The following is a 26,153-nucleotide window of genomic DNA, read 5'->3' as shown; positions in this document are numbered from 1 at the left end:
ACATTGGGACTACAGATGAAAAATAGCCTCTTGGCTAACTCTGGCACATTTACTGCAATGTTTTTATCAATGTGCACTGTCCCTTATTAAATAAACCATTTAAATAAATATATGTGTATCTATAAATATATATAGTTTTAATATGATATATATATATATATATAATCAAATCACCATGTTCTGGACAGACATTACAAATTATAGACGGTAATTTTAGGCCGTCACTTCAATATTTTAGGGAGAAACTTTGTTTGTATCTGCTTCTTTTTGTTTTTCTCTCTTCTCTCTTTTTAAAAATATCAGGTCGCACGAGGACACGTTCCCTCGTTCTCTCGTTTCCGCGTTTCTGTTTGAATTCCAAAATCCATGGCAGTCTCCCTGAGTTTGAACCCCTCGCCGACAGAACGAAGGCCCCTCGTGTCGACGTGCCGCCCGAGTCACGCTGGAGCCACAGGGCGCCGCCGCGGCTCTCGTCTCGCCGCTCCACTCCCTCTTTAATCTCGCTGCATCAGACGCCAGCGAGACAGCGGGGAGTTTGAGGCCAGGAGCACGATGGGATGTTCACCGGAGGCTCCTGACACGCGCCAGTTGTTTTGAGATATCCGAGTTACAAGTTATTGTGATGAGGCCGGTGGGAGTCAGAGGTTTTCTTAAATTATCTAAGATTCGTTTTAAATCCTCTTTTTTTTTGTAGGCGTCCCCTCGTGTTACCGCTCGCAGCCAGATCGAGACCTCAGAGCATCAACACTCGTGTTCACACGGCCAGAAACGTGTGAAGACGTCAGCAGAGAGGTCACAGCGGGGTCAGATCTGTCTGTGACCACGCCCAGCTGGGATGTGGAGAGGCGCCACAGGGCCACTTCACATCGCTGAGGCTCAGGATGTGTGAAAAGCACAATGGCGTCACTGTTTGTCAGTGAAAGCCCAGAGAAAAATGGAAAATATTAATATTTACATTGAAATTACAACTGGAGAAAACTCTATTTTTGTAGACCAGGTGATTTGATCTAAAGCTCCAGAGCAGCTAATAAATGTTCCTCAGGTGGATATCGGATGTAAAGGATGAAATTCTAATTTCCATATTTTTCGTGGAGTTTTGGCCCACTAGTGGTGCCGTGGGGTACTGCATGTGAGAAATATCAACAAAAGGAGGCGAAGAAGAACAACAACAACCAGAAGAAGAAGCTGATGTCAGTCATGCAGATTCTTCAAACTTTTAATTTTTTTATGAGGTTTTATGGTGAAGAAAATGTTAATTTGGCTTCTGTGAACTATATGTCTGTTTCCAAGATAACTCCAAGGGATATTTGGGTCATTCCTAGCATTCAGTGCCATTTAGGTCCCCAACACATTATATCATATATTTTGCATGTAAAAGGTCAAATGCTTATTTTTAAAAGCTTGGTTTTACATGTTTATTCCCCTCTACTATAAAACATCAATGTTATTTTCCCAGGATATTCAAAATGCTAAATAATTACTCTGATTTTAGCACAAGTAGGCCAAATTGCTGTGTCCCAAATCATGTTTGCTCAACTTCTCTAACGGATATAAACAAAGAAATCAAACAAATACAAACAAATTCTACATTTGTGTCACTGTTATGTAACCCTTTTATTGATATTCATCACAAAATAAAAATGGTAATTCATTTTATTGATTAAAGTTTTTAAAAGTGTGTGTCCCTGTTTTAATGTCCCCCTGTTACTGTGATTTGAATCCTCTGGACACGCCCTTTACTATGCTACTATTTGTATGACTCAAGAAGAAGGATACATTTTAGGCGGGAAAATCATCTTCAAGAAGCAGAGTAAGTATGCACTCTTCCTTCAACAATTTTTAATGTTTTTACTAACTTAACTGTTGCGGTAAAGCATAACATGTCCTCCCTGTTATGCTCATTTTTTGTGGAAACTGATCAAAATGTTTACATTTAGAAAAAAATGTGAATAAAGCTATCAAATATCTTTCTCTGATGTCACAAGTGCTAGCTTGATCATCATCAGACATGTAGCAATAGCCAAGTTTAGCATACAATGTCCACCCTGTTACTATGTTTCACAGTAACAGGGTGGACATACAGTAAGGGGTTGTTAAAAGGCTAGATGATTAACTATTTCCAGCATGTGCTGTTATGTATTGTTTGTTTAATATGCATATATGTTATATATATATATATATATATTAAATTATATGATATCTAATGGTATGAATGTATTTATCAGGAAATGGCAGCGTTGTCTAATGCAGAAAAGCAGCGACGCTACAGGGCACGAAGGGATTCAGACAATGAAAGAAGGAAGCAGTACCTGGATAAAGAGAAGGCAAAGTGGAAGAAAGACAGAGAAGAAGGGAAAAAAAAGAAAGTGTCAGACCTCAGTGAAAGAGAAAGGAGAGAACAGAGAAAGAAGTGGCAAGAAAAGAAGAAAAAGCTTAGGGATAAAGCAAGAGCCAGCGTAATGACCACTCCACCTCGAAGTCGAGACAATGCAGCACAACAAGGGCCCTCAAGGTTAGAATAAAGTTATGGGTTAAATGATTTGCAGATTGTGTGTATCTGGATTTGAATTATCTTACATGATAAAGCAAACCATTTTGTGTTTCAGTGATTGTAAATTGTGACAATAAACTTTTTTTTGTGTTATAGGCAATACGTTGTTGGACGGAACAATGTCAGAAGGGGGAGAAGGAGGCTCCAGAACCAGATTGAAAAACTGGAGGCCACATTGAAGAGAGAAATTAGAGTAGCCTAATTTTTAAGGATTTATGTTCTTAATTAAATATGTTATTGTATTCACTGATACAAGTCCTCCCTGTTACGTCCCGTTTCTCTTGTGTCCACCCTGTTACCTGTGTTTCTTTTTATAATAATTAAATGAAATGAACAAATATGACCCATGTCTTTGTAGTCCTTTGCAGGGAATGATTTGACAAAATTAATTTACTAAAACATGCGGCCACATTCCAATTAAATTATGTTTTATTCTAAAACAAATGGGTTGAACTTACATTGTGCCTCAAAATAGTAGTATTTTTCGAAATAATGCATTTTTTAAAAAATGTTTTGTTACATTATTTTTGACAGGTTAAGTAAGGAACATTTCAGCTGTTAGATAATTAACATTTATAATGATTGTGTAGTCAAAACACTTTTTCATAGACATGACAATGTCTGTAACAGGGTGGACGTTTTGCCTCGTTTGCATCCGATTATTAGGTCACAATTATTTAAACATAATATCCTGAGCTTGACCAAAACCTTTTTCTTATACTTTAACAAGCCATCATTCAGATTAAATAGAAAAAAACATGGAAAATTATGTTTTTTTATTTTTGATCAACCTAGCTGAAATGGCACCGAATGCTAGGAATGACTCATTTATTAAAAAAAGAGGCTCAGCTTCTGTGTGTTCCATGTTTTTATTGTCTTCCTGTCGTGAATACTTAATCAATGCAACTGATGACGCTGAGATATCGAGCTACTGACACAACACTCACTACGAATAACCAGATTACACAGACGCTGCTCTGGTCGGCGGAGGCTGGCGGCGAGAGACTTCACGGGAAATACTTTGCAGGTGCGTCAGCGTGACAGAGTTCTTCCGGGGTCGCGGTCCAGCTGTGGAGCTTCGGTCCCGATGAGGGTTGTAGGGGCTTCACTGCCGGGCGTAGATCCGTGTGCACACCACGTCGTCCGCCCCGAAAGTCTGGAGGGAAACCGAGAGGACAGGCGTGTTAATCGAGACTAAACATTTTTTTGAAATGTAACCCTCTGGTGTGTTTGATCGTTAGCTGGGAAAAAATAGTCAAACACATGCAAAGTTACTCCGGATTTCATCGGTTTATCTCACAATTTCAACGCCAATAATCCAACAACCTCGCCCAGTTCACGCAGCGACTGGCCAGGTGTGTGTCGGGGTGACGAGGCAGGATTTAAACTATTTTTCTTCACTCTTTTTGAATTTTCACCGTCTCGCTTTTTGTGTTTGTGTCAATGACGGCCTTCGAGGTCCTTCGAGTGCACGCCTGCATCCCCGTGTGTACTGATTACCATGTGACTAAAGAGAGATCAGTGTGTGTGTGTGTGTGTGTGTGTGTCAAATCCACACGACTTTGTCCTCGAGATTTGTTTCCAGGCTAAATTTAACGGATCGAGCAAATCGTAGGTAGTGTGTAGATGTGGCCCACTTACAGAGGGAACTGCCACAGCCAATCAGAGCATCGCCTTAGAGATAGATATGAATCAGATTCAGTTTGTTTTGGTTTGTAGAGGTTTGTCTGGGGTCAATATGAATTATGTCTCGAGATCTTTTCAGGGTTTTAATGATGCAAAATGTGATTTCAGCTCAGCGGTTTAGGAGCCGGTGGTTTGATCTACGATGACAAGATATGTTTGTTGAACCTCCAGCGGAGTAGTTTATGAGATTTCATATGTCTATACACGTGAATCCAATTTCCAAAGAAATATTGTGCGTAAGAAAACGTCTCTAATATTACAACGTGAATCCATTTAATCCTAAACCTTCAAAATAAAAGCACGGGATATTTGTCTTCACTTTCTGTAAGAAAAGTCGTTCACGTGTCTTTGAAGCCGCCGGGGGCCACGTAAAACGATGCGGCGGGCCGGATTCGGCCCGCGGGCCTTGTGTTTGACACCTGCGATCTAAACCTTCTCCGTTGACGCTTCCGGCGACGAAAGCCGAGCGTGGGACCGTCAGAGAGGAGAGCCGTGGGGTCCCTGAGAACTGGCCGTCCGGTCCCCTGCGCGTCGTTCTTCGGGGCTTTACCCCCATTGACTTCTGCCCGTATTAATCTGGCTAAACACGGGGGGGATTACTGCGGTGTCAGCGAAGCAGCTCCTCTTGTTCTCCTTTTCAACATCTCTCCGCGGGGTGGATGAAAGCTCCTTCGGCTCCTTGGGAAAACAGCCTCTCTCTCTCTCTCTCTTCACTTCCTCCACGGAGGAGTCTCCGGGGTGACTTCATACAACTCCCCCCCCCCCCCCTGGTTTTTTCGTGAACTATTTCTCAAACGGTAGTACTAGAGCTGCTCTAGGAGAAGAAAAAAAATCCCATCTCATCAGCGCATGCACCGGATGCCGTTGGAGTCTCCATGGAAACGAGCCACGTGACAGATACAGATTAGCCATACCCATCACATCCAATCTCTCTCTCTCTCTCTCTCTCTCTCTCTCTCTACTGAGGAGAACTTTCTGTCTTTTTGTTTGCATGAAGCCTGACATGAGAGTTCATCAATCACCTGAACTCCAGAGGCCTTTTTTTTGTGTGTGTGTGTCTTTGCAAAGAAGAATTACTCGAGCGATCTATCACGGGGCTCACCAGGATGAGCTCGTCGCCGTGGAGCTCTCGGGTCCAGTGGGTTTTGGGGCCGTCGCCGTCCACCAGAGTCTGACTGCAGGACATCTTGTTCTCCGAGACCCAGGTGGTGAGGCTCTGTGGGGGGAAGAGGGGGGGGGGGGGCCAGTGTGATGGGGTGGAGGCGGGACCTTACGGGCGTCAGACCAGCATCACTGGTCAGAAACGAGCTCCGTTGCACCCGACAGTGATGTCACAGTTTAAGTGTCACATTTCTACACCGCTGCTTTGAGGTGAGGAGTTAAAGCAGCTAAATAATCAACTATTTTAATGTGAGGTATTATATAACAATGTAAAAACAAAGTGATGGACGTACTGAGATGTATCACTTAAATCTGCAGCTCCACTCAGCTCTATGTGGTGTTTTTTTGGGGGTATTTTTCGCTGTTATCAGATTAAAAAAAAGACTTTTATTAAACTACATACAGACACAGTGGAGCATTTAGAAGGTAAATGGAGAGATATTTCCCTGAGGAGTTGGTGGAGGCCAAACACAGAGCGAAAAGAGAGAGTTGGTGTCACATTCATCCGGCGTATGAAAACACAGCAACACATTTATTTTGATGTTGCGCCAGAACAATTAAATAATTGTAAAGGTTTGAAGAAAAAATGTGATTCATTGTTTAAAAAAACATATTGATTATAGCAGATGTAACTATTTTATAAAGTATTATAAGTAGTATTCTGCTACATCGATGGACAACGTGCAAAATTATCCAGGAAACACCTGCATTTTGTTTATTTTGTATAATTTATATTTATTTATTATTATGTATCCTTAACAAATAGGAAGTTTAAAAAAATGTTTTATTTATTTATTATTATGTATCCATAACAAATAGGATTTGTTTTTATTTAAATAATTTGTATTTATTAATTATTATGTATCCTTAACAAATAGGAAGTAAAACAAAATGTTTTATTTATTTATTATTATGTATCCATAACAAATGGGAAGTTTAAAAATTATATTTTTTATTTAATTCTTATTATGTATCCTTCACAAATAGGATTTTTTTTAAAATAATCTTATTTATTTATAAATAAGTAAATATAGTATCCTTTAAAAAAAAGTGAATTTAAACCCTAACCCTAAACCAGCGGCGTTGTGGTGCATTCATCCAATCGAATGCATGTGTCAATCACAGGGGTCTAATGTTAGTGCTAAAAACAATGATATTAATTAATAATAATAATAATAATATAAATGCATTAAAAACATTCTAGTGCTTTTTGAAGTACTCAAAGACGATATTTAAAGAAAACCCTCCGAGACGATTGGAGGCTGATTAATTATCACGGTTCATGATGGATATGTTCAATAATCAGATATAATATCCATATCTATATATTTGGGCATTTATTTCCCAGCCTCCTTTAAAATGACGCCTGTGCCGTGCTCGTTCCTCATGGCCAAAATGAACAAAAGCTGTTCAATACTATAAAATCCTCTGAGTGCTTCGGTGGATCGGGGTCTCCGTCTGCTAATTCTCCTCTAATATTTCAAGTGACTTCAACGGGATTAGTCCGACTTTGACTTCAGGGCTAATTTATCCTGAAGTTACCGACTCAGTCGGCCAATCGGAGAGCGAGGAATCCAGATAAGAGGCGCGCCGCGGTTACCCCGTGGCGTTAATTCATAGTAATGGAGAGGATTTATGATTTCCTTCGAATTAGGGTCCATTAACTGAGCTCTTATTTCATCACTGACACAAAGGAGGTTCTGTTAGAGGAACATTTTGGGAAATTAGTTTATTCACTTTTAACGTGAGGAGATTGATATACCACGATTATATGTATCTGGTAAAGCCAGGAGACGGGTGGTTTAAAACATTTAATTAAATTAAAAAGCATCAGTTAGGGTGTTCCTTTCACAATAAGAGTCCTCTTTGTGGTCAGTAAAAAGCATCATTTAGCGTGTTCCTTTCAAAATAAGAGTCCTCTCTGTGGTTAGTAAAAAGCATCAGTTAGGGTGTTCCTTTCACAATAAGAGTCCTCTCGGTGGTCAGTAAAAAGCATCAGTAGCGTGTTCCTTTCACAATAAGAGTCCTCTCGGTTGTCAGTAAAAAGCATCATTTAGCGTGTTCCTTTCAAAATAAGAGTCCTCTCGGTTGTCAGTAAAAAGCATCATTTAGCGTGTTCCTTTCAAAATAAGAGTCCTCTCGGTGGTCAGTAAAAAGCATCATTTAGCGTGTTCCTTTCACAATAAGAGTCCTCTCGGTGGTCAGTAAAAAGCATCAGTTAGCGTGCTCCTTTCACAATAAGAGTCCTGCATTCGTGTTTTTTTTTTTTTTACCATGTATTATTTCTTTTCTTTAGCTTTCTTATCTCCATACAGCCAGCTACCAAATCAATCCAGATTATAACTTTAAACATGTAATATATTTGTTCAGCCTTGAGATTAAAGAGACACAGATTCGAAAAGATGGAGCTGAACATCTAGCAAAAAAAAACAATATTTTGCCCTCACAGTGAATTATTCCAAAGTAATCAATCTTCCCGCTCGCTTCTCTTCCAACTGATGTTTTAATTATTTCCCTTTCATCCGCCTGCAGGCCTGTTGCTGCCTCTCCGCGCTAAACGACAGAGAAATCATCCTCGAGTCTCAAGCCCCCCTCTCCGGGAAATACAGAACATTCCCTTTTTAATCCGTTTACTCAGAACCTCTCCGAGCTCAAATATTGCCTTCGCCGTGAAATGATCTGTCAAAACGACAATTTATGGAAATAAACATGGCGTCTTATCCTCATTAGTATGTGATGAAACTCTTCCGTGGTTGCCGCATCTGTTTCTCGAGTCAAATATATATATTATTTCTGATTCTTAACGTCTCCGATCCGTCTCTATAGCAACCAGCTGTGGTAAAGAGACTTCAGAAGTGACTCGGTTTGTCCTGCGGTGTGAGATTAAAGCTCGTGAGTTGAGATGAAATTGTTTTAATTTCTCTAAAACTCAAAACCTCAAGTTGTATCTTCCGCCTGAGCGCCGCCTCCGTCCGTCAGGAACAGAACCGCCTCGTTCGGGCCTCCGCTGTGGTGTCGGTTCCTCTGTCGCCTCTGAGACTGAAAGGAAGTCTCCTCCTGGAAGTGAGCGCCGGCCGTCTTATCCCTCAGATTAACCGGAGTTTTTTAACCTCGTGGCGGTGTTAATCTTCGCCAGCCACGGATCAGCGTCTAATCCCTTTTAACCACGGGGGTTAGGGTTAGGGTTAGAAACCCACTCAGGGTTCTCCTGCCGACTCCCTCCACCTGAGAACCGGCCAGCACCGCTTCGTAGCGATGAACGGCATCGAGCTCAACTCGAGAGCAACCGGCTGAAAGACTCTTTAATTTCATCGGAGAAGTTGTCCCATCTGGCGCTGGAAGGACACACTTGTTTATTGATTTGGAAATACAGAAAAATACATAATTCCCATTAAAATTGGATTATTCATATTCAGAAATATTCACCAAACAGGGATGCAGTCAACTTCAAGCTTGGATAACAGCCTTAAGCGTCTTTAAAGGAGCTGAATGCAAAACTGAGATCACATCTATTGGCTCTCAACGTAGCGCTGGCTTGCAGCTAACGGTGCCGAAGCCGCTAACAGTGCAAACACCCGTAACAGGGCCCATTATTCCTAAACCCCAGTTCTCCGGGGGGAAAACAGCGCCCCTTTCGTCGGACATCTCGTTAATCCTAAAAAACAAACGTCCATTGTTCCTGAAAATACGCATTTTCCGTGCAACAAAACCAAAGGACGGGGCAAACAGTTATTACTGACTGACGCCCGATGTGGAGCAGAGCACTTTTAACCGCAGTGTGCTGCAGTGAAGACACAAAAACAAGTGGATGTGGCAAATATGTGCTGACAACTTGACATGAGGTGTGATGTGGCAAAAACAATCCACACTGAGAGCTGTCTGTGCCCTGCCCATTACCCAGCATGCCTCAGGGCACAGACGTGTGTCCTGGAATCAGAAATAGGTCACATCTGCAACACGTTGTTGCTGTAAAGGCAAAAACAACAACGGATTTTTCAGACTTTAGCTGTTTAATGCTATATTTTTCAAAAACATGTCATCTTTGCATCTTAATGTAATTCATGGCTGCAGGACATGAATTCTGAATGTATTCTGCAACGTGGTTATACCAGAGAAGTAACGACCTCTAATTTCTCCAGATTTTGGCTGATTCTCTTGAATCATTGGAGAGCACGCCGCCAATTACACAATCCCCCCCCTTTCCATGAGCAATATCTCCTCTCCGCAAGCATGAATATCACTGCTTTCTGTTGCCAAGGCATCTGAGGGGTGGAGTGTGTGCGGTCAGAGCAGCAGCAGAGAAACGCAGTGTCATGTCTCGTCGGTTATGTTAAGTTTTAGGTTTTAGTCCTGTTTTCCATGTCCGCTTTTATTTTGTAGTAACTGTCCTCTCTCGCTTCAGAAACTTTTGGCGTTTCTCAAATCAAAGTACACGACTACAGACGTGTGTTCTTTTGGAGTCTGGACTTGGGAGTCCAAACTCCGGAGAACGGGACGACGGTCTTTCTGTGATTGGAACAGCTGCTTATTTGATGACGTCACCACATCAGCTGTTCTTGCTCCTGAGTTTACTCTAATTATTCACTGCAAATTATTTTTTACTGTCAAATAAACAAAACATCCTAAAATGACATTCCGTGACTCAACAACAGTAGTATTTATAAAAAGTCAACTGTCAGTAGTTTATTTTCTCCTCCGCTACTGTTTCCGGTTGCTGGTGAAATGCATTCTGGGATATCGGCTGGCCAGAGTACGCACAAGTCTCCTCTGATGCATCCTCCGGAAAGTGGGAGGATCAAGTCACATCCGGGCATTTTGACCGTGCTTTGCGAGAAGCGAACTTTGAATTGGAACATGTACTCGGGCTGCGACTGATGACGTTTCACGAGTCACGAGGACACAAGTAGAGGAAAGTACGCACAAGTACGCATATTGAGAAACGCTGTTTATTTCCTGCCCCGGTGTTTCCTCGTTAGTGTGATTGTCTGCTCCTCCCCTGATTGTGTCCACCTGTTCCCCATTTCCTCCTGTATTTTAAGCCGTGTCTACCTGTGTCTTGGTCAGATCGTCTTGTCTCTTGTCTCGTCCTGATCCTGTTAGTCTAAGTAAATGTTGTTCATGGTAGTGTAGTCTTTTGTCCTGGTTTGCTTTTCCAGCATAGTTGTGATTTTGTTTTGTAGTTTGCTCAAGTCTTTTTCCAGCATAGCTGTGATTTTCTGTTTTTCCAAACCCCATCTTAGTTTCCGGCTCAGCAGAAACTTTAAGTTGTACTTTGTTTCTTTGGAACTTTTGGGGACTTCCTATGTTTAAATAAACCCTTTTGATTGCCCTGAACTTTGGAGTCGTGCTCTTGGGTCCTGTCTTTGAGTCGTGACACGCAGTGCCGAGCTCAAGGACACTTCGGCAGGCTGGAACCATCCGGTGGAAAAGTGTTGTAAAAATATCAGATGTCTCTGAACAAACCAAAATGTTCACATCACACATAACTGAGAACGGCATCTGTGTCGTTGCTTGAATATATTTTCATAAGAAAAACTATAACGGGCACTCTGTAGAGCGCATACCTTCGCATATCACAAGATTGGGCATTGAATTATGAACATTTTGGCATTAGTTGCATGCCAATTGGATAAAAATTGACCGCGCTATGGTAAGAAGAAGATTTTGACCTTTTCATGACCTTGACCTTTGACCCGATCGATCCCAAAATCTAATCAAATGGTCCCCGGATAATAACCAATCATCCCACCAAATTTCATGCGATTCGGTTTAATACTTTTTGAGTTATGCGAGTAACACGCATACAAATAAATAAATACATAAATAAATAAAAACACGGCGATCAAAACATAACCTTCCGCATTTTCAATGCGAAGGTAAAGAAAGAATGAGCGTCTCTGCCTGCGATCTAAAGCTTTAGGAGCTCTGCGTGTTCATCGGGATGAGAGGACGAAGAGGATCAGAGAGAAACTCAAGCCGTGATCCGGCTGCACCGACGGGAGCGTGAAAACTGCCAGGTACTCATCTAGCGTTCAACCCAAACGTAGCTTTGAAGAACGTTATTACACACAGAGAATACTCAATGATGGGAATGTTTAGAGGACACATTAAATTAGATATCTGTGGATTCATATGATTTAAAATCATGTTAGTTAATGCAGAAACTGATTTATTCACTTTAGCATCAAACGAAATGTGTTTGTACGAGTGGAATTTTGACTGGTTCAGACGTTCTGTGGACCTGATAACACACACACACACACACACACACGCATGCACACACACACACACAAACACACTGGCTCGTGTTTCCGACCTTAAACCCCAACAACAACCAACTAAACTCTGTCTATATTTAATATTTTTTGTATTTGATTTGTCAGTGTTGTTGTGTGTTGTGTATGCATGTGTGTTGTATATTTACATATATATTTTGTTTTGTATTTTACTTTTATTTTACTTGTATACTTCTATATCTTTCATCCCTGTTTCTTATATTTTGTGTTTTGTTTTTATTCTTGTGTGTTGCTGCTACTGTCACGACAAATTTCCCCTTGGGGATGAATAAAGTATATATCTATCTATATATCTATCTATCTATCTAAACCGCAATATTTAGCTTAATTTAAAAAATCGAAGTCTTAACCCTTAAAGAGTTGTACTTGTGGGAGACAGTTCTCTCTCTCTCACATACACACACACACACACACACACAGGCACAGGCACATGCACAGACATTTTGGGGGGCAGGTGCTCAAACCCTCCCAAAAGGGCACCCATCGGCAAAATGATTTTTCTGTTGATCACTGTAACTTGAAGTTAAGTAATTGGTTGCTAGGAAACAACTGAAACACATCGTGTCTTGAGAAGACATGAGAGCTGAACAAAATGACATCTTACAATTTGTTTTTATTTACAAAACATTAGGAGCGAAAAAAATGCCACTTACTAACCTCGACCGCTCGGATGAAAAGAGTAAATGCAAGAAAAAACAACACTTGTAAGAACTACTTACCAACCCAGAGTGAGGTCATGCCGGAAAATATCAGACTGAGGCATTATAACGTTTCCTGGCATTACCTCATTCTCAATTAGTAAGTATAGTTATTACAAGTGTTGTTTTTTCTTGCGTTTACTGCGCTCTAAGTGGAGGAGGGAGGGCTCCGACAGATATCCATACACATTTGGGGGGACTTGATGACAGAGAGTAACTTTATTTCTTAAATACTGATAATGAAGAAAAAATGTGGCTCCAGCAGAAAGGGCACTTTTCTCATCCAGGGCAAAAGGGCTGGTGCTTGAGCACCACTAGGGGTCTATCTGTGCACGTGCCTGCACACACACACACACACACACACACACTGGCTCGTGTTTCCGACCTTAAACTCCAACAACAACCAACTAAACCGCAATATTTAGCTTAATTTAAAAAATCGAAGTCTAATGGTGTGTTCACACCGGACGCGTCAAAATTTTGACGCGCGTCGAGATTACATGTTAAGTCAATGCAAAGCTGCGTCGAAGCTGCGTAGCTGCGTATTTTCCAGCGAGCAGCGCGTCAGACGCGTTTGAAGCAGCACGAACAGAGGGTTTGTCGCGGGGCGAACTCAGCGAACAGAGCGAGCAGACGCAGCTCGTTGACGCGCGAGTTCAAATTTCCCAACTTTGGCAGCAAAGACGCGTGAGTCATAGTTGCGTCAGCCAATCAGCGTTGAGCAGCTCCGCTCGTCATCGTCCTGCCGGTCGAAAAAAATGGAGGAAAAGATTATTGTCGCTGTCTGTGGGCACCCCGAACTTTACGATACAACTCTTTATGCTTACCGAAACCGGAGCTATAAAGATAAAGCGTGGAACAAGGTCGGAGAAGCCGTGGGACTACCTGGTACGTTTTGAATGTATGTATTTGCTTTTATTCTCGCTATTTGTTGTACTTTACTATCAACCAACCGCCGGCATATGTGTTTCATGGCAGAGGAGATCTGCCGCTGTAGGTGGAAAAGTCTCAGAGACACGTATCAAAGAGAGAGAGAGAGCAGCGAGAAGCGCAGTGGGAGTGCAGCTCAGTCCACTAAAAAGTGGAAGTACGCTGCGGTCCTGTGGTTCCTCGACTCATTTATGACTCCGCCCCCGACGCGTCCGACGCGTCTGGTGTGAACACACTTTTTTCGACGCGCGTCAAGACTGCTGCGTCAGACGCGTAGAGAATTTTTTCGACGCGTCCGGTGTGAACGCACCATTAACCCTTAAAGAGTTTTACTTGTGGGAGCCAGATGTCACACACACACACACACACGCACACACACACACAGACACACACACACACACGCACACACACAGACACACACACACAAAAACACACACAAGTAAACTTCAACCATAACAGACCATCAGAGTCCTCTCACTGTAAACTTAACAAAAGAGATGCGCCCCCTACTGGACACTACGGGTACTGCTCCCCTCCCATCACGAGCGAGCATGAATACGTACATTGGTGCTCTCTTCACAGGACTAGGGTTACAATATCGTAACCTCCGGTACGGTCCTTGAAGCTGTGAGTTTATATTTTTCAAATACCGTATCCCCTCCACCCTACCTTGCACTTTCGCCCGTCCACGGTCTCCTCGTCGTATTCTTCGCCGATGTTGAAGTTGATCTCGGTGGTGCGCACAGTGGTGGAGGTTTTGATGTAGAACTTGTCCCCGTCCTGCCGGATCTCCACGTGGGGGTTGGAGGCCGCCGCCACGGCCACCTTCCTCAGCATGGTGTTCACTCCTGAGTCACGACAGTGAGAACATGTTGGTGAAGGGGAGTTAGATTATCCACGATGCTTGAGGGTCGTTGATAAGTTACGACACACTGACTTTTGCATCACTTATCAAATTCTCTAGGTTTGGGTTTGGAGTTGAAAATGAGCCAAACTGACATTGTCGTTATTATATTTAGAAATGTCGTTTCATAATTGATCCGCTGACACAGGAAACAGCTGGTTTTGTGTCCAGCCATTAGAGAAGTCATGGAACGCCTCATAACCCATGACATCATCTTTAATAACGAGAGACGGGTGAAAAAGAAAGGCAGGAAATAGACTCAAGGTTGATCTCTTCTATGCATGCATAAGAAAATGTTTTTTAAGACTCAGTTGTAGGCATATGTTTCTATTTTGTGTCTGACAAAGAAAAAGAGACTACAAATTAGTACAAAAAGAAGAAATAGAGAGAAGAGGCTTCTTTTTATTCACAGAAACATCCTCCAGTATGTTAGGTGACAGTTTCCTTATGGACCTTGTATCAAAAAACATCTGAGATATCTTTTACTTTAATGTGTTTTCGGATCGTTTTTTGAGGGCTTCCTCGATGATTTTAGGGTCTTAAAGAGAATTTTTATTCAAGGACGAGGCTGACATTAATCTATTGTTTTTCATATTGTCAACAAATCTCATAAAAAGACAACAAATCTTCATCGCTTTAGTCTCTCAATACTTTCCAACGTCCCAACGTCTGCCCGAAACTGAACATTTAAATCTTTAATAACAAGTTAATAATACCTACTTTCATTGAAAATTTTGTTTTAAATGTTTAGTAATTTCCCAAAACAGCTGAGCACTGTAGTTTTTAGACGATGTAACTCAAACAGAACTTATAGTGCATTTTCTACGGGCTTTAAGCTGTGGATGAATAAAGATTTGGTATATTTACTTTTTTATAAATATAAACATTGGATTTGTTGTGAATAAAAAAAGCCCTATACTGAAAATGTAAATCTTTAATAACAAGTTAAAAATACCTACTTTCATAAACATTTTTTTTATTGCAGCAGGACAGAGTATTTGGGTTTATTTAAAATAAACTACAATACCCAGATTCATCATGAAGTGGAAACATCACCAGTGTGACTCATTTATGTGTTTGTATTCATTTTTTTGACATATATTAAGATCTATGGCAAAATAATCTGACCTGCAGAACACCAAACTTTGGTTATATAAAGACAATACTTTTTATAAATATAAACATTGGATTTAGTTGTGAATAGAAAAAAAGGTATAACAACATCACCAGCCTTATACTTTAAACTATTATACAAACACAGTGTCTGCAGGTCGGAGGGTTAATATAAAAAGGCCTTTAGAGATAAATATTTACTCAGATACTGAAATATGTTAATTATTCCATCTTTACGAGGTTTTAAACTCTCCTCAACTCAACTTTCCCAGATTGTCCTCAAACGCTCCTGGTGCTCGCACGTCTCCCCAAAGATTCCTACGTTATTCTTCCCACGCAGCCTGTTGGATGTTTTCAGTCCCGGCGTGACGAAGAAGCGCCGCAACACAATTGAGTGACCCAGTTAATAAAACTGGCTCCCGACCCCAAAACCACCGCAACCATCACTTAACACTAAAAGAGAAAAGGGTGGGAAAAAAAGAAGAAAAAGATAAGAGGCCTCCAGAGACCTCCCCTGGCATTGCTCACGCATGCCCTACTTAAATGCTTAACATGAATAATGTCGTGCCCCCCCCCCCCCCATCTCTCTCTCTCTCTCTCTCTCTTCATGTAACAATACCACGTCTGTTTAGGCTGGAATTCAGCATCCAGTGTTTCATATCTCCTGTAAAAAAAAAAAACGAGGGATTTCTTTTCCTTTTCTCCGGGGAGCTTCCTCCAACAACACAAAAAGCCTTTTTTTCTATAAAGGCCGCGATGGATAGTCGACCTCGTGCGGGGATGCAGCGCTGGACCAAGGGGATGAGAAGGAGAGAAAGAAGGAGAGAGAGGGAGAGGGAGAGGGACTTACCCAAGGCTTTGAGAAGTTCATCAAAATTCTCGCTCTTCTTCATCTTCCAGGTGCCGGCAAAGTTAGGCATGTCTGCTGGTGCCGAGAGGAACCTGCGATGCTTCCTTCTGTCCTCTTCCCTCGTTGACTCTCTCGTCTCGCCCTCCTCCTCCTTCCCTGTGCTCCTGTCTCCTCTGCTCTCTCCCTCTCTCTCCCTCTCTCCCTCTCTCTCTCTCTCCCTCTCTCTCTCTCTCAGAGTGTTCCCGTTGATGTCTTGATGGTTCTCTCCACACACTCCTGCTCCTGCAGCTCCCCCGGTGTGCCGGCTGCCGTCTGGTCCGGAGCTCCTTTATAGCTGCTGGTCTGATGGGAGTTAGCCGAGGTCCCCCCCCCCCCCCACCACTCCTTTCTCTGAGAGTTTTTTTTAAAAAAAGTTCAACAACTTGATTGCCACACTTCTTTTTTTTTTTTTTTATCTTCAAAGTTACCACATTGAATATTAATATTTTAAATAGTTTCCACAGGACGGATTTAAATGACTCGAAACCCTCCGAGAAGCAGAGCTCGGCTTTTTATCGTCTCCGATGTTTCCATTGACAACGACCACATCCCATAATAAGGCTTTAAAAGCTGAAGTCGAATGATGGTGACACGAGAAGCTTTCCTTCTGAAGGACTCGTTGTGATTGTTTTTAATTGTTGTGTGAAACTTAAAGAACAGAGCAGAGAGACAAAGACTTTCACAGTTTAGAGGATTATAAATATGAGAAGAGTTAGTTTCTTTATCTCGATAAATCTATAAATATATCTATTCATACTCTGTTGAGTCAAATAGAAGCATTTAGATGGATGGACAGAAGATAGATGGATAGATGGATAGATAGATAGATGGATGGATGGATAGATGATAGATAGATGAATAGATGATATAAATAGATAGATGTTGTATTGTTGTGCTCTCAGAGCACTTTATTTTCTCCAGAGATAAGACGACTGACGTCCTCATTTCCCTCCAGCGTTCTGCAGCTGATGACATCGCGTTGGCTTTATTACCAATTATGAAGTCCCTGAAAATACAAATGAATCATTAAAAAAGGGAAATACAAGAACATGGACATTGTTGAGGATAACTTGACATGTTCTCGTATAATTGCTTTTGGAGATTACTTTTCCTAGCATGCAAGAAAAGGTTCAATAACAGAACAGAACATGTTGATGTGCCTTTTTGAACAAGCATAAATATATAAATAATGTCAGAAGAATGTTGGTCCATGACGGTGATTTATATGATCGATAAAAACAATCAGCTCCTAGAGTGAAACAGTCACCTGGAAAAAAGTTATAGTTGGTAACACTGCTTACACCTATTACTGGGTTATTAATAATATATTAAATGTGTATACACTGATTACAAAGCATGAATAAAGTGTTGGCTCGGCACACTCATCATAATCAGGAAAATAATCCTCAACTCAGAGTGCAGTGGTTCATCATCTGAAGCAATAACTTCCTAAAAATGCCCAAATGTAACTTTATACAACAATCCGCTTCACATGAGAACTGTTGACAAAGACATTGATAGACACAATATATATTTACAACATTATGTGTTTTAGTGGGAGTTTAATCACCACTAAAAGACAGCAGCATATTTGCTCTGCCTCTGAGTTTTATGCCAATTGGGATCCTAGAATCTATATTTTTAAGAGTTTTCTCGCCGGTATTTTAAAAAAAAAGCCTGTTGAATAGAAGTGATGGGTCGCGATGTCTTGATCTGCCGACCTTAAAAATACTAAATCTTTTAATGTCGGGTTTAATAAAGGTTTTAGTATCTTGCGACTGGTATTTTAAAGACTTAACCGAAAAAGAATAAATCACTCTGAGCGAGATGCTTAGATTTTGGAGTATAAATGATCCCATTCAAAGGGGTTGCTTTATCTCTCATCTTCTTCACTCTGACTGTCAGGAGATTCACACTGATGTCCTTTCTATAACACAACTGCCCATTTCAGCTTTACTCTAGGAATTATTTAAAACACCCCGGCTGTATTTACTTTTCTCGACTTGGAATCATTCTCTTAGAAACTTTATCTTTGCAAGCATTTTTGAGTGTGTGGAGCTCAGACTGCTGCAGCAACTGTCAAAATATTGGAATATTTCTCTCCCTACTCATCTGGCAGAGGTTTGCTTTTCTATCTGCATAACAGAGGCTTTTACTTTAGGACAAGAGACAGGCAGGGAGCTCATCTAAAGTCAAATATTAATTGAGAGCCCCTACCAAGATCAGTTTCTAAAAGTTTAAAAAGTAAGTTTGGGAAGAAATATGAAAAATAAGATGATTTCCATATAACTGAATGGAATTTGGACTTTCAATAAAACACTTAATTAAAAAAATGGTGAATGTTGTAGGTTCATCTCCACACAATAATTATTCCAGTTCTCTGACCCATTGTTGCCAGAGAACAATTACAGAAATGCTTATTGTTCTATTTATTCAATTACCTATTACATTTGAATATGTTTTTTTATTATATATTGTTTTTACATGTAATTAACTATTTAAAATACTTATACTTATCTTTTTCAACTCCAGTAATTGCGTTTACCTCCACTTACCGCTGGTGGCGCTAGTGAAATTCGGGAGTTATTCGGCGACCGTTATGTAACAAACGAAGAAGAAGGGGAGCGGAAGTTACGTCACATACTGTGATGGCGTCTCACATGTAAATTGCCGAGTTACAGAAATTTAATAAAACATTATTACAAGATTGAAAGGTACGTGTTCGCATTTTTCATCATAGTTAAATACTTAATCACCAATAGAGAAAGTCCGGTGACGGCGGTAATCTCGCGTTGCCCTGGTAACTGTTAGTGCAGCAAACTGCACTTTGTTGTCGTGATAACCGCAGCTCGTCACAGCTAGCCCCGTTAGCTCTGGTGTTTTGGTCTGCAAATACACAAATACTATTCTGTGAACCTGCAGTTTAATTCCTTATCAATTTCTATATTTCTCGATCAACTCTGGCAGCTCTACACGTTTAAGCTGTTGTCTATAAACTGTGTGTAGCTGGGCAGCAGAGCTAAGTTTGTCAAAGCTAACACACTTTACTGTTGTTTTCAGATTAAAGTGTGGCAATCTAACTGGCCAAGAAAATGACCACTCAAGTAAGCAACCAACAGTCTCACATTTTCATTCAACATATTTCTCACTGTATTTGTTTTCTGGGGTAAATACCGTAAATACTTACGAAACGTGTGTGGTTCTTTTTTATATTTCAGTACAGCATTATTTTTAAGCAAGAACACGGTGAGTAACAGCTCGGATAAAAATATTACTTAACTAGAATGGGCACTCGGTAGAGCGCATACCTTCGCATATCACAAGATTGGGCATTGAATTGTGAATGTTTTGGCATTAGTTGCATGCCAATTGGATAAAGATTGACCGCGCTATGGTAGAAAGAAGATGTTGACCTTTTCATGACCTTGACCTTTGACCCGATCGATCCCAAAATCTAATCAAATGGTCCCCGGATAATAACTAATCAGCCCACTAAATTTCATGCGATTCGGTTTAATACTTTTTGAGTTATGCAAGTAACACGCATACAAATAAATAAATACACGGCGATCAAAACATAACCTTCCGCATTTTCAATGCGAAGGTAATAAATCAACAGCGATTTCCCACAGAAAGTCCAGTTATTCAGAACTACTCCCACTACTTGTTCCTGTATTCAAACCTGTCTTCTTTGTCCTCTCAGCATAAGACTTATCGTCAACAAACAATAAAACTATATTCTACTATCTAACAAGTATTGTCGGTGGAGCTAAAGTCTTATTTTCTTCTTTGCCTTTGAGCTCTACCATTGTCCAAAATGGTTTAAATACAAATCAGTGAGCCACACAGATGTACTGGGTTCCTTAAACATCATGAAATGTATTTAAAGTAAATTCCTTATTCACCGTCCCGCTATAAATACTTACTAGAGAACCACATGTGTATTAATGAGAGAGAACTTCATGGATTCCAGCAGGACATGTTGCTGTAACAGCAGCTTATATAGCATGAAAGACACAATACTATAAAATATCGTAAATAAGTGGGTTCACGTGATATATTTACATGTGAAAATGCTGTGAAGTAAAACCTAGTGTGGTGCACATAATGCAAAAGTGCAAATGGTATACTGTTGAGTTGTCGTGCAGTTATTGATAAGAACATTGAAAGGTGCATGAGTTAAGCTGAGGGCGTTTGTATCTGTATTAGTCCGTTTGGGAGAACGTGTGCTTTAAAAAGTTGACGAGAACTGAAACTTTACCTTCATGATTCTTTACCTGCCGTGACGAACAGGCTTGGAGCTGAGAGCCACAGCCAGGCAGGTATTAAACATCACTTGTACGTTCGTCACGCGTGTTCACCTGTTTGTTTGCTCTCAGCGCACGATGATGCTATCTGGACAGCAGCGTGGGGGAAAAGCGAGTCGGACGGGTCAGAAACTATCGTCACCGGCTCACTAGACGATCTGGTGAAAGTCTGGAAATGGTGAGTGGGATTTTAGCCCAATATTGGATGTGGGTTGTTTCTTCTTTTGTAGCATTGGATTTATTTAACATCGAGATTGTTCTCCCTCTATTCACATGAGTTTTGAATGTCTTCCATAGAGCCGTAGAGAGTTTAAATTGTGGCTGTTTTGATTAGTTTCTGAGCACTTTTAAGAATTACATTACATCACATTTTATGTCATTTAGCAGACGCTTTTATCCAAATAGACTTACAATAAGTGCATCAACCTAAAGTACAAACTAAGAACAACAAGAATACTGAAAGTAACATTTCCTCAACATAGTCGAACTACAAAAGTACCATAATGAGAGCTATTTAAGTGCCACTAAAGTGCTAATCTGTGTTTTAATCCAGATATAGTCGGAAAAGATGTGTTTTTAGTTTCCGGCGAAAGCTGGAGAGACTTTCTGCTGTCCTGATGTCAGTGGGGAGCTCGTTCCACCACTGAGGAGCCAGGACAGCAAACAGTCTGGATTACAAGTGATGACCATATCCCGGATGTAGACGGAATTTCCCCCCCCGTGTTTTCTCCCCGTGTTGGCTTAGAAGTTGGGTTGAGTATATTTGACATTACGTGACTGTTCCTGCAGGTCAGACGAGAAGCTGGAGCTGCAGTGGACTCTGGAGGGCCACCAGCTGGGTGTGGTGTCAGTGGACATCAGTCACAACGGAGCCATCGCCGCCTCCAGCTCCCTCGACGCTCACATCCGCATCTGGGACCTGAATTCTGGAAAACAGATCCGGTCCATGGACGCCGGACCAGGTACGGCTCGGCCTCAGGAGAGCAGTGACATTTCTTTTGAATTATTTCTTTCTCGGGGTTAGGGTAGCATGTGGCGGGGAGAGTGAATGCTACCCTCAGCTCTATATTTAACATCTGAACTAAATAAACACAGAACAGTCATTTAAATGCATGTCTCTTGTGTTTAAGATTTTTACCTTTTTAACTTATTAACTTAATTCTAACTGATGACCGAGTAATAATTAAATTAGAAAGTCCCAACAAAGGGTGATTACTTTGGAACAGTTTGTATATAAAAACACAGCAATGTGCAAAGAAACAAATACACCAAGGATCTTTCTGAAGGATTTGTTGGTTGCAGAACTAATGCAGGTCTCTTTGTTTGGTCTGTGAACAGATCCGAGAGAATTCTCTTTTATAGAGAAAGCCTGATGCCTGTAATCAGACTAATGTTGTGTAACTCTGCCCCTAAACATAAACTTCTGATGAAAACAGATAGCTTTGTTTGACCTTGTGAATGTGGTCTTGAACTTTTTTTGTTTTGAGTCTTCATCTACGTTTCTTACAGTTTCAAGATTCAAGATTCAAGATGTTTTATTTGTCACATACACACACAGGGTGTGCAGTGAAATGAAAGTGGCAATGCTCAGCAGGAATGAGGGCATGTACAAGTCCTGCAGGAAGTCCACAATCGATCAGGCCCACCACCGCAAACTTGATGATTTTGTTTTGAGCTGAACCTGGCCACACAGTCATGTGTACAGGGAGTACAGGTAGGGGAGAGGGCAACCCTGGGGGGGGGGGATCCTGTCAGGGTGAGGGTGGAGGTGTGCGTGCCTGCCACACACCTACCTGGGCTGGTCAGGAAGTCCAAGCACACGGAACTGGAACAAAAGTCACTGCATCAGAAATTGTCACTCTGTTTAGTATAAAACCTGCAGGGGATGACGGCAGCAAGCTTGTTTTATTTCCTCTCAACTCCACACCCAGAATCCTCTCTGTTGTTGTGTATCTTGAACCGAGCTGTCCTTCATCACCTCCCATTAGTGCCACTCTGTTTCCCCGAGTGGTCGCTCTGGGTCAGTGGACTGCAGACTGTTTCTTCCCTCTTGGGACGTGGTGTATTTTAGTATATTTGAAGTCTTTAGAAGTAAGTTTTGTTAAGGTGAAACCTTTATTTTTATTTTTTTTCTTGTTAGTTAACATTGACATAACAGTAGGTGCATATCATAAAAAGACAGTTTAACTAGAAGACCCATTTGTTTTAATTCTTTTGTGTTTGCTGCGGACGACATTGCTAGAATAGATTTTTCCCTGACGTGTGATATGCTCAACCTTCCCTCCTTTCTGCTCGCCCCTCCAGTCGACTCGTGGTCGGTCGCCTTCTCCCCAGACTCCAAACACATTGCCACCGGAAGCCACCACGGCAAGGTCAACATCTTCGGTGTGGAAAGTGGCAAGAAGGAATATTCTCTGGACACGCGAGGGAAATTCATCCTGAGCATCGCATACGTGAGGAACCATAAAGTGTCCTTTTGGTCATCTGAGCGGAGTCTCTAAGGACTGAGACCTCACTGTCTTAACAATAACTCCTTGATTTGTACTTCTTCTTTCTTCTAATCACAAGGTTAAACCTTTAGAAAAGGGTTTTAGAACAAGCAATAGCTCATCCAGTCTCGTGTCTATATTTGGAGGTTGTCTTTATAATGAATGACATTTGGTTTTACTCTGTTTTGCCCCTCAGAGCCCTGATGGAAAATACCTGGCCAGCGGAGCCATCGATGGAATCATCAACATCTTCGACATCGCCACCGGAAAGCTCCTCCACACACTGGAGGGTCGGTTCAAATATTAATATCCGGTATTTATGTCATAAATAATGGATCCAGGGCTGCAACAAGTGATTGTTTTCACTCCCAATGACACATTAAGTGATTTCCATGTTGAGTAAACGTAATAAAATACAATGAATAAGGTCCTCCACAAGGTGTTCAGATTGCTTGTTTTCTTTTACTAACAGCTATTTTCTCTGATAAATAACTTTTAAATGAACTAAACTAGAATGTGTTTTCTTTGCATAAATGAATCGATCACTAAGTGACGGTCTCCTCTCTCTTCAGGGCACGCCATGCCCATCAGATCCCTCACCTTCTCCCCCGACTCCCAGCTCCTGGTCACGGCCTCCGACGACGGCTACATCAAAATATATGACGTGTGAGTTTGTGTGATGAGTTTGTGAATGAACTGTGTTCTGTACCAAAGACGCTCATTTTACTTAAAAATGTAATATACAAACTCTTTGAATATATTTCGTACTAGAGATCTGTTTGTTGGACCGAATTTATGATCGACTGACAACGTTGGTGAAGTGTTGCATGATTGTTTAGATTTTTTTTGCTTCCTTATTTATAATTATTTTCTTGCTTTAACATTTTTATCGTTGTGTTTCCTTATGATGCATTCCAGATGCATGGTTAATTTTTACCTTATTTTTAGGTTTTATTATTATGCATTCTTACTTTTCAAGGTTGTATTTCTGTAAAAATACCTAAATAAAATATCAAGTATAAAAAATAAATTAAAAATATATATACGCACATTGAACTTTGGAGGTATTCACTAGAGTTACACATGTGACAGATTACAAACACAAAACAGTGTAGAAGGGACATTTTTGTTGTTGTTTTCTTAACCTTTCAGCTCTTGTTTTACAGGCAACACGCCAACCTGGCCGGCACGCTGAGCGGACACGGCTCCTGGGTTCTCAACGTCTCCTTCTCCCCAGACAACACCCACTTTGTCTCGAGGTAAACATCAAACACCACAGATTTAAAAACAACAACACAAAGGAAACCTGCATTTTACCACCAGGAGACAACACTTACTTGAGTTAAAAAGATAAAGTATTTGACATTGTTGATTACATGGAAAAGCAATACAAACATCAAGTAGGAATTAATAAAACAATCATGATATCAGCATTTCTTTAACGTGCTCTCTGACCACAGTGTGTCAGAGAACTGGAATAATTATTGTGTAGATGAACCTACAACATTCCTTATTGTTTCATAAGTGTTTCATTGAAAGTCCGAATGACATTCAGTTAAATGGAATTAATCTTAATCCCCCCCCCCCTCTTTCAGCTCGTCTGACAAGAGCGTGAAGATTTGGGACGCCGGCTCCAGGGCGTGCATCAACACTTTCTTCGACCATCAAGACCAGGTGAGCAAGACGATCACGGAGTGTGTTTTTATAATCGGATTCAAAGTGAGAGGAAAAAAACTCCTCGATGTGTCGGGGCAGGGGAATCAATATGGCCAACGTTACGCAGGGGCCCCTCACATGACCCCTTCTCTGCCGCTTCAGCTCGGGCTAAACCAATAAACCCCGCTGTCATTAGATCCCTGGGTGCATCTGCCTGTGGGGAGGTTGGTCTGTCCTCCGACAACGCCTCGAAGCGAGATGAAAGAGGCGGTTTCGATGCTGTTTTTTTTCTGCAACAAAAATGTAAATATGAAGGGAAGATTTGCAGACAGATTTTTTACCTATTTGCTGAAGTCTGAGTTTCTGATCCAATTGCACTTTTTTTTTTAAGGTGTTTATAAAAAGCTTAAAGAATACCATCTCTGATCGCTTTGTTTTTAACATGCAGGGTTCCCACGGTCATTAACAACCTGGAAACGCCATGGCATTTTAAAATGTTTCTTCACAGGTTTGGAAGTCCAAAAGTTTTAGAAAAGTCATAGAAATGTGTTATATTCATATGTTCATTTACGCAGTTTAATCAAAAAGAATAAACATTTCTATAAATATTGACTCTTTTAATCAAACTGCACACCGAGATTTCACACAAAATGTTTGGTCATGGAAATTTGATTTAAAATCCTGGAAACCGATCGGTCAACATGTGACCCCTGACTTGTCGATCTGTGTGGTTTGGGCTTTAACTGGCTTCCATTCCTTCAATCTTACTGCAGCTGTTTACGTAATGTATAATAATATTTAATATGTGGACACTTGATTATTATGGAAGAGCTCTTTTCACGTCGCTCAAATCTTATTCTCGGTCCCTTTGCGTCCCTGTTGTTTTTCCTTCAGGTGTGGAGCGTGAAGTACAACAGCAAAGGCTCAAAGATCATCTCGGCCGGGGACGACCGCGCCATCCACATCTACGACTGTCCCATGTGATCCACACAGATGTTTACGAAATCATGAGTTGGGAATTTGGGTGAGGAAGGCGAACTGTATATGTGATGGGGGGGATTTTTTGCACTGGCAAATAAAAGGGTTGTTTTTGTACTTCTGCTTCTATTGTATTTTCTTTAGTTTATGGGCTGAGCTTTTCTGTTATTTATCAGTCAATGATTGGATTTGGATTGCATTTCGTTTTATATTTACTATCTTGGGTTTTAAATTAAATAAGTGCCTTGCTAAGGAGCCTTAAATAGACACAAAGCAATCCAAGATCATCAGATGGGTCAAATATGGATTTAATTCTTTAATTAATCCCCCCAAAAATGTTAAAACTATTATTCCTATTTTATTCTAACATTTTTAACCCAGTTTTTCTTCTTAGTGCATTTATTTATGCGTGCCTACAGTTCTGACTTGATAGATGACTTTACTAACAGCCTTTTGTCGTTTTTGTGGCTTCACCATGTGGAGACGTTGCTTCAG

The 26,153-nt window shown here is 40.9% G+C and overlaps 2 protein-coding genes and 1 long non-coding RNA gene across 3 annotated transcripts; 2 read left to right on the top strand and 1 right to left on the bottom strand.

Annotated features, from left to right (window-relative positions):
• Positions 1 to 1,897: 1,897 nt before the first annotated feature.
• Positions 1,898 to 2,894, top strand: LOC130195147 (uncharacterized). The gene is made up of 2 exons (XR_008832023.1): positions 1,898 to 2,512; positions 2,648 to 2,894. It is a non-coding gene; the product is annotated as an uncharacterized LOC130195147 (long non-coding RNA).
• Positions 2,895 to 3,401: 507 nt separating this feature from the next.
• On the bottom strand, positions 3,402 to 16,392 carry crabp1a (cellular retinoic acid binding protein 1a). The gene is made up of 4 exons (XM_056416479.1): positions 16,190 to 16,392; positions 13,992 to 14,170; positions 5,340 to 5,453; positions 3,402 to 3,707 (listed from the first exon to the last, which is right to left on the bottom strand). The coding sequence occupies exons 1-4, from the start codon at positions 16,257 to 16,259 to the stop codon at positions 3,657 to 3,659; spliced, it is 414 nt and encodes a 137-aa protein (XP_056272454.1). The 5' UTR covers positions 16,260 to 16,392; the 3' UTR covers positions 3,402 to 3,656.
• A 212-nt stretch (positions 16,393 to 16,604) lies between these two features.
• Positions 16,605 to 25,775, top strand: skic8 (SKI8 subunit of superkiller complex). Its single transcript, XM_056416477.1, has 11 exons — positions 16,605 to 18,942; positions 19,289 to 19,332; positions 19,447 to 19,474; positions 20,608 to 20,713; positions 21,325 to 21,497; positions 22,840 to 22,988; positions 23,221 to 23,314; positions 23,597 to 23,690; positions 24,191 to 24,283; positions 24,620 to 24,698; positions 25,575 to 25,775. The coding sequence occupies exons 2-11, from the start codon at positions 19,321 to 19,323 to the stop codon at positions 25,662 to 25,664; spliced, it is 918 nt and encodes a 305-aa protein (XP_056272452.1). The 5' UTR covers positions 16,605 to 18,942; positions 19,289 to 19,320; the 3' UTR covers positions 25,665 to 25,775.
• Positions 25,776 to 26,153: the final 378 nt, after the last annotated feature.

Source organism: Pseudoliparis swirei, chromosome 6 (genome assembly GCF_029220125.1).
Source record: "Pseudoliparis swirei isolate HS2019 ecotype Mariana Trench chromosome 6, NWPU_hadal_v1, whole genome shotgun sequence".
In the NCBI taxonomy this organism is placed as follows: domain Eukaryota; kingdom Metazoa; phylum Chordata; class Actinopteri; order Perciformes; family Liparidae; genus Pseudoliparis; species Pseudoliparis swirei.
This window is presented reverse-complemented; position numbering and strand designations above follow the sequence as displayed.

What these genes read in the sequence shown, in the direction of transcription:
- skic8 (XM_056416477.1), top strand. An exon ending in TATTTTTAAGCAAGAACACG is followed by an intron (nt 19,475 to 20,607) that starts GTGAGTAACAGC and finishes GTTTGCTCTCAG; the next exon opens with CGCACGATGATGCTATCTGG. An exon ending in CTGGTGAAAGTCTGGAAATG is followed by an intron (nt 20,714 to 21,324) that starts GTGAGTGGGATT and finishes CTGTTCCTGCAG; the next exon opens with GTCAGACGAGAAGCTGGAGC.
- crabp1a (XM_056416479.1), bottom strand. Translation starts at nt 16,259, where the DNA reads ATGCCTAACTTTGCCGGCACCTGGAAGATGAAGAAGAGCGAGAATTTT. An exon ending in TGAACTTCTCAAAGCCTTGG is followed by an intron (nt 14,171 to 16,189) that starts GTAAGTCCCTCT and finishes GTCGTGACTCAG; the next exon opens with GAGTGAACACCATGCTGAGG. An exon ending in ACGGCGACGAGCTCATCCTG is followed by an intron (nt 3,708 to 5,339) that starts GTGAGCCCCGTG and finishes GTTTCCCTCCAG; the next exon opens with ACTTTCGGGGCGGACGACGT.